The following is a 7500-nucleotide window of genomic DNA, read 5'->3' on the forward strand; positions in this document are numbered from 1 at the left end:
CTTGATTAATAAAGGTATTCTTTGACTTTGAAACGGTACTTTGTTTCAAAATAACGTTCCCCTGAACTCCCAAACTAGTCTCCCAGCCTATCCCAGAGACGCGTGGTTAAACCCGCTCGCCCTGCGCCACGAGGCTCCGCCCCCGCTCACCGTGGTCCAGTCTGATACCCTCGTCGAAGCGGGAGAAGAGCCGGTAGCGCTGGGCCCAGTACTTGGCCAGGTCGGGCTCGGCGGCCACCTCCGCCGGCATGGCCTTGTCACGCCCCCTCCTCTTCCTCTTCTGCTTCTTGCTCTTCCTGCCCCCTGCTGGGGACGCGGTGGCGGCGGAGAGAAAACAGAGACGGGAGCGTTAGGTTACGAGCGAGACGGGGACGGGCGAAAAACACGGGGCGTCGCTACCCGACCCACCTGGCTGGTCGCGGTCCTGCTCCTCATCCGGGTCGGGGACCAGGTAGTCCGGGATGTCCAGGGGCACCAGGGCTCCGCGCGGGTTCGTCTCTTCATCCTCATCCTCCTCCTCCTCCTCCTCCGTCCTGGTGAAGACTCCCCCGGGGGCTGGGGCTCGGGGGTCCTCCCTCCTGTCCGACTCGGTACGGGGCTGAGGAAGACTACCGCCCTCCTCTTCGTCGTCTTCCTCCTCTCTCCCCTCCTCCTCCTCCTCCTCTACGGGCGGGGGTACGGGGCTCTCACCGCGGCCCTGCGTCTCGCCGGCGCCCCCTGGCGTCGGGTCTCGGCGCGCCGCCTCTCCCCCCTCCTCCCTCTGGACGCTGCGGAGGAAGTTCTGGACCTGGGGACGCAGAGGGACGTCCGGCGGATCGTTAAGACGGCCCGGCGCGTTCCCGTTCCGCCTCGTTTAACCGGGACGGCGGTTAACGGTCCGTCGAAAAGGGGGCGTAGTTTGTTACTGTTTACCCCGGAGCCCTGTCTGTAGAGCAGCTAATACCACAGAGGGGGTCGAACGAATGACCGGGAAGGCGCTGTATAAAAATAATGGCCTTATGTGTGGGGGGGAACACACACACACACACACACACACACACACACACACACACACAAACACACACACACACACAAACACACACACACACACACACACACACGAGCGCCCGGGCACTTTTGCTTTTCCGAGGGGCGCTGCCTAAAAAACGGTGCACAGTCAGCAGCGGCATCAGCGAAATCTCAGCCCCCCCCCCCCTCCCCCCTCTCTGATCAGCGGGAGAACAAAGCATCGTCTCGGAGCCGGTGTCCTTCAAGGTCGGGGGGCCGCGGACCTCCTCCGTCGGCTGTCGGCGGAGTTAACCGACGATATGTGACGGGATGGAAACGGTGGCGGTTCACGGAGCGCGCAAATGCACAGCGCCCAATGAGAGGAGGAGGAGGAGGAGGAGGAGGAGGAGAGGGGAGGAGGAGAGGCGGTGTGTGTGTGTGTGTGTTTGTGTGAAGGGATGTGTTGGCAGAGGATGTCAGAGGGAGGGTTGTAGGTCTGTCAGAGGAAGCGGTGTGTGCGCGTGTGTGTGTGTGTGTGTGTGTGTGCTCATCTTGGCTGCCCTCCCTGCTCTGCCTCCCACAGCCACTGCAGACAATCCCAGCGCCTGGTCTGAGCTGCAGGAACACCAGGGCCCTGATTTAGCCTCCCTGGCGTTGGTGGAACATTACGGGAAACAGAAAAGCCTGCTCGTCCAGAGCTCTGGGTGTGTGGGAGTCTAAATCAAACGCACCTAACGGCGGTGCACTAAGAGGAAAGCGCCGGGCCGGAGACGCTGGGATCGTACCTTCTGGAAGGTCTTGCTCGCCCGGGGCGGCGGCGTCTCGGCTTCCTCGGTGAAGAAGGTGTGCTTGTTGACGTGACAGGCGGCTCTTCCTCCGACCGCACGCTGCTTACCGGGCCTGCCGGCGCGGCCGTGGCCACCGGGGCGGGGCTTGAACCGCAGGACACTCTCAAACCTGACACACACACACACGACCCATTTAGTATCACTTCACCTGTGGACGACGTATCTGACTGAATCTGACACAGACTTCCTGTGCAAAAGCCATGAACAACCGATAATTATTTCTGTCTTGCTGCTGCTATCTATGATTTATCGGATTTTCCAAACATTTGATCATCATACAAAGCTTATTTTTACACAGATCATATTGACTCAGCGATTATATCACTTCCATGACTACTGTTGTATGATGGACTGGTCCTGATTGGTCACTTACACGGGTTGGGGGTTACATTTCAAGCCCAGCCTGTCCCAGGCCTCGTCCACGGACGGGTTCTCCTCCGCGTCCAGCTCGTGACTGGACCGAGGGGACAGGAGAGGACAGACCAACACACAACACTGTCAATAAACAACATGGGGGTCAGTTAGCCAGGCAGATGAAGCATCATCTTAAGATTTCGTCCGAGGTGTCGTCCATAAATCCAGCACTAATCCTCTTTTTTTTTTTGACGGATGAACACATTCTGGATAGAGTTAAGTGAAACCGGTCCACCGGAACGATACGGTTGTTTTTTTTAAGTTTAAGGGAGGGTCTCAGAGAATACCCACACAAACCTAGCTCTGGGCTACAGAATCTAGAACATGGGTTAGAACATGGGTTAGAACATGGCGGCCTTACCTCCGCTTGACTTTAGCCGCTCTTCTATCTGGTGGATCATCATCATCCTCCTCCTCATCCTCATCATTAGACAGTCTTTTGTCCCGTGATCCGCCCCTGTTGGTCAGTCTGGAACCTGAAGCACACAGACATAGTTAAGTGTTGTGGGTGTCAGGCAGAAGATGCACACCTGTATGGACTGGATGAACTATAGATGGGCGATGTGTTGCTTTGGATGGGATCTGTCACGGACAAGCCGACAGGCCCCGTTTCCAGAGGGCCTCCCCCTCCAAAAAGGCTTTGAGTGGAGGGAGGCTAGTCATCTTTTGTTGTTGTTTGTTGTTGTTGTTGCATATTATAAACACTCCCGTATGTGTGATGATTGTGAAAATTAGCTACTGTATATTTATCATCTCTGACTGGAGAGTAGAATGCTTCATAGACCGAGACCGTGTCCCCCCCCCTCTCCCGTTCCCCCTCTCTCTCTCTCCCGTTCTCTCTCTCTCTCTCCCTCCCTCCCTCCCTCCCTCTCTCCCTCCCTCGTCCCACCCCTCTCCCCGTCATTAAAAATAAGTGTTTGAGCCACATTTTCCTTTCATCCAAAGGATATGACGCATATGGTCCCGAACATGCTCAGAGAGGGAACCCACCAGGCATGTTTGACTTCAAACGACTGAGATAAAACGTCCCTGAATCCTGTCTGAGATCGGACTTATCCAACCGCCGTTAGATCTACACTACGGTTGAGAGGCAGAGTTTCACTGGTGTGATAGAGACAATCAAATCTAACTTTATTGCTTTGTGTCTGACGTCAGTGGAACCGGAGCTGATGTGGATGTGTGAGAACATTTGGCACAAATTGGCTTCTTGTACAGAAACAGGTCCAGCTTCCCCCTAGGCTGTAGGAAAAGGGTTCTGGAGGCGGTGTTCCCATCAGTCTTTATTATTTATATTTATTATTATTAATAATATTTATTACTTTATTATTATTATTATTAGATTAGGGTGATGTTGTGTACAGGAATCAACCCTAAACCCTCAACCCTCTGGATTCGGTCTACCACTCTGCAATCAGATTTATTACAGGAGATAAATATGACACACATCACTGTGCACTTTATGACATGGTAGGATGGCATTCTCTCACTGAGAGACTAAACTATCACTGGTATTTATTTATTTTTAAAACCCTCACTGGAATACACCCTTCTTACCTCTCACAGATTTTATCATGGAACTATGGGACCTATTCCACACGATCAAGTGAACTGCTTTTACTCAAGGTTCCCCGGGTTTACACTGACATTGGCCAATCTTCTTTTTCTTTTAATGCCCCTCACTCCTGGAATGCCCTCCAACGCTTTTTAAAACTGGACTCAATGCCATCATTTTTAAAGTTCAAGTCCATGATTATGCACCATTGTACATCTGTCTGTAACTGTTTTAGTATATCTTCACATTTTTACTATTTTATATTGAGTTTATCCATTTAGTTACTGTTTTTATATACCTTCCTGTGTGTGTCCTTTTGTTGTTGTTGTTTATGTATTGTTGTCTGAGGCAACCTCAGTGCCTCGAGCATAAATAAAGGTTTGAAATGAAATGTCAAATGAACACTTCGTCCTCTCTGGTAAACTCCTCTGCTTAGCCAGTGTTTGTGAGGAAGAGAGTTTCCCATCTTTAAGACTCTCTTGTGTCCTAACAGCTGTTCCCCAAGCCCATAAACAAAGGCCTTTGTAGAGCTGCCCTACTCTCCGGTGACCCTCTCATTTAATTGGCTAGTATAGTTTTACATATGCATGTGTGGGTGGAGCCCACGGTGGATATAATGCCGTGTTTTGAGGATAATCGTTGCTCTTTGGCAGGACGTCTGTTTCCTTCCAGAGAGCCTGACTTCGAAAACTTCTAACTTTTGGAATAAAAGTACCCAGCTTCAGACTTACAAAGGTGAACCTTGGCATTTTTGACTACTCATCCTGTAATGATTAGATGAATCCAGTACACTGGACTGGTCTGAAGGAGCGTGTTTGTGTGGGGAGGCTCACCTCTGGACTGTGTGCTTTGTTTGTTCGAGGAGGAGGAGGAGGAGGAGGCGGTCCTTTTCCGCTCCCCGCCATCACAGGGTTCATCCCGCCCACAGACCGGCCAATCGCCATCTGCTTCCTGTTCCGTCGTGTCCCCTGCCCGCTGCCCGCCTCCCCCTGACTGAAAGCTCATCCGTCCAATCAGACGGGCCGCTTCTCCGGCGGCCGCCTCGCCCCAGCCCGCCTGGCCGTTCAGGACGGCGGCGCCCCCGGAGTCGTGGCGAGACTCGGCGCGCGGCCGTCCGTCCTCCTCTCCGGTTCCCTCGGCCGCGCTCCGGTCCGGTCCGGACTCTTCCGCCTCGTCTCCGGTCCCCCCGCCCTCGGCCCGCTCCGTCTGCCCGGCGGTGGCGCTGGGGGTGTGGTCGGCGGTCCAGCCCTGGGAGGCCCAGTAGGTGAACTGCTCCCAGTAGCGGAGGAAGGTCTCCTGGGTGTGGCGCTCCCAGTCTGCCCGGGTGTCGGGCCGGTCCCAGGGGGGCGCGGCCCCGTGGTAGGTGGGCGTGTCGGGGTGCTTCTCCAGCCAATCCTGCCACAGGAGGCCCTCCCCGTACTCGCCTGGGAAGAGCAGCGGCACAGTTAAGACCCCCCCGCTGCGAATCCCAGCGTCTTCCTTCTGGGCGAAGGTTTGCCGTCGCAAAGCGCAGAACAAAACGTCGTAAAGCTAGCTTTGTCCCAGCGGCCATCACACAGTTGAACAAGTCGTAGCAACACTGCGCGGATAATGATTTATTTTTATTGTATTATCTTTTGGTTTTAGGGCTTTTAAGAGATGATTTCCCTCTACTTTTACTAGTATTATTTTGATATTATGTTGGTCTACCGTCTGTGTTGTTGTGTGGATGACTGCACTGCAAAACAAATCTACCTACGGGTACAAACACAGTAATATATGCGTGTGTCAGGACACGCTGCGTAGCACAAACACAGCGGATGTGTGAGGAGTGTTTGAACGCCTACTGGCAGCTGAAGATCACTCTGGATGGATGGATGCTACATATGGGTTGTGGGTGAGTTTCCCACCCTCTCTCCAATTAAAGACGCTGTTCACATCTGGAAAGGTGCTACATATACTGAAAAACGAATTAGAGAACCATTATTTCTATAAAGGTTAGTCTCATTGGAGTATAAGTATTATCATTATGGCTACTGATATTCGGAATGTAATTTCATCATGATCTGCATCATAATCAATAGCATTACTCTATCAATCATGATCTTTGAATGATAATCATCATGATCTATGAATGATAATCATGATCTATGAATGATAATCAATGTGACATTCCTTTAATGTGACACTTCATTTATCATGATTAAAACAGCATCACAGCACAAGCAAACAGGCACTTTCTGGTTAGCAATTGAAAGTAGGCAGTGACTAAAATAACTATTTAAAATATTAAATAAAAATAAATTTTGGGCTATGGTTAGGGTTATGGTTAGGGATAGGGTTAGAATTAGTTAGGTTTTGAAAAGAGAATTTCCCAAAACAAGATTCAGTGCCGTAAGAATAGCGGGCAGGTCTGTTCTCACAGCCGCCGTGATTGTGAGGTCACGTGGTAGGCGGGGCGCAGTGATTGTGAGGTCACGTGGTAGGCGGGGCGCCGTGACACCCGGCCGTGCCCTGAACGTTATCCCTCGAATTATTGCAAGTCATCCTCACCCCAGTAGGCCTCCCAGCCGCCGTCCTGGGGGGGCGCTGGCGTCTCCTCCTGCCCTCCTGGCCCCTCCTCTCCAGGCTTTACGACCTCTGTGTCCCCAACGCTGAGGTCTTCGTCCTTCGTCTGGACCACTGGCTCATCATCATCATCCTCCTCATCCTCCTCAGCGGGCGCCTGCCAGTGGTTGGCTAATCTCCTCTCGGACTTCCTCCTCTACAAACATGAAAATAGTGTCTGTGACAGGGTGTGAAAACATGGAGACCGGATCTGTACTCTTTCTATCCTCTCCTCCTCTTCTCTTCTTGTATCTCCTCTCTTATTTTCACTCTGAACTAGAAATTGAGTACTAAGCAAGCTAGTCAACAGACCCCGTGTCCTACAGCTGGCTAGGATACTCACAGCTGTCCTCTGAGCTGAGGAACTGGCAAAGGCCACAGGCAGTCCCATACTGGCCATCAGCCTGGCTTCTTCATCTTCAGGCTCGGAGTCCTCCTCCTCTTCCTCGCCTCCCTCTTCACCGCATGCCGGCTGGTCGACGGGCTCTTCCTCCGTCTCTGAGAATGTAGGAGCAAGCAGCCTTACCTGGCGAATACAAATCCTCCCACCTAAGCACTTATTGTATTATATTATATTGCACTGTACTTTAGATTGTGATTCTTGCACTTTGCCTTCAGCACTAGATTATGCTCTTAGTCACTTGTTTTAGAAAGAAGATGCACTTGTGAGTTCTGGCAAGTAGTAGTACATTGGCTCTTCCTACGTTGAATGCAATTATTGTTAGTCGCTTTGGATAAAAGCGTCTGCTAAATGACTATAATGTAATGTAATGAATAGCAACACATCCGCTGAATGTTTTCATGCAAGACAACCAGCAGCCGGACTGAGGCCATCAGGGGCATCTGATAGCTCTTTAGTAGCAGTAGCTTACCTTGCAGACCCCCACCTGTCAGGCCAGAGAGGAGGTATCTGTTGTCTGATCGGTACAACTCCCGGTCCCTGGACGGAGGGGGACAGAAGAAGAAGAAGCAGGTGCATGGGGAAGTTAGCCAAGAGGTGACAATGAATTAGCACGTGCTGCTGGCAATAGCTCCCTTTTAGCTCGGTGACTTACTGTACAAAAGCTCTGGAGCACAGGTGACTTACTGTACAAAAGCTCTGGAGCACAGGTG

General features: G+C 51.9%; 1 protein-coding gene across 2 annotated transcripts in view; it reads right to left on the reverse strand.

The window, feature by feature from the left end:
* Positions 1 to 7500, reverse strand: part of tgs1 (trimethylguanosine synthase 1) — a 13781-nt gene that overhangs the window by 5538 nt on the left and 743 nt on the right. The window contains exons 2-10 of one of the 2 annotated variants that reach the window (XM_084458483.1): positions 7260 to 7327; positions 6731 to 6885; positions 6334 to 6544; positions 4635 to 5225; positions 2611 to 2725; positions 2209 to 2289; positions 1773 to 1944; positions 409 to 787; positions 151 to 303 (exon numbers count right to left, since the gene is read on the reverse strand). In XM_084458483.1, coding sequence (XP_084314609.1) covers positions 151 to 303; positions 409 to 787; positions 1773 to 1944; positions 2209 to 2289; positions 2611 to 2725; positions 4635 to 5225; positions 6334 to 6544; positions 6731 to 6885; positions 7260 to 7327 — 1925 coding nt within the window. Of the gene's footprint in view, positions 1 to 150; positions 307 to 408; positions 788 to 1772; positions 1945 to 2208; positions 2290 to 2610; positions 2726 to 4634; positions 5226 to 6333; positions 6545 to 6730; positions 6886 to 7259; positions 7328 to 7500 lie in introns of both variants that reach the window. The other variant, XM_084458482.1, reaches the window with a different exon arrangement.

Source organism: Borostomias antarcticus (assembly GCF_949987555.1).
Source record: "Borostomias antarcticus genome assembly, chromosome: 24".
Lineage (NCBI taxonomy): Eukaryota > Metazoa > Chordata > Actinopteri > Stomiiformes > Stomiidae > Borostomias > Borostomias antarcticus.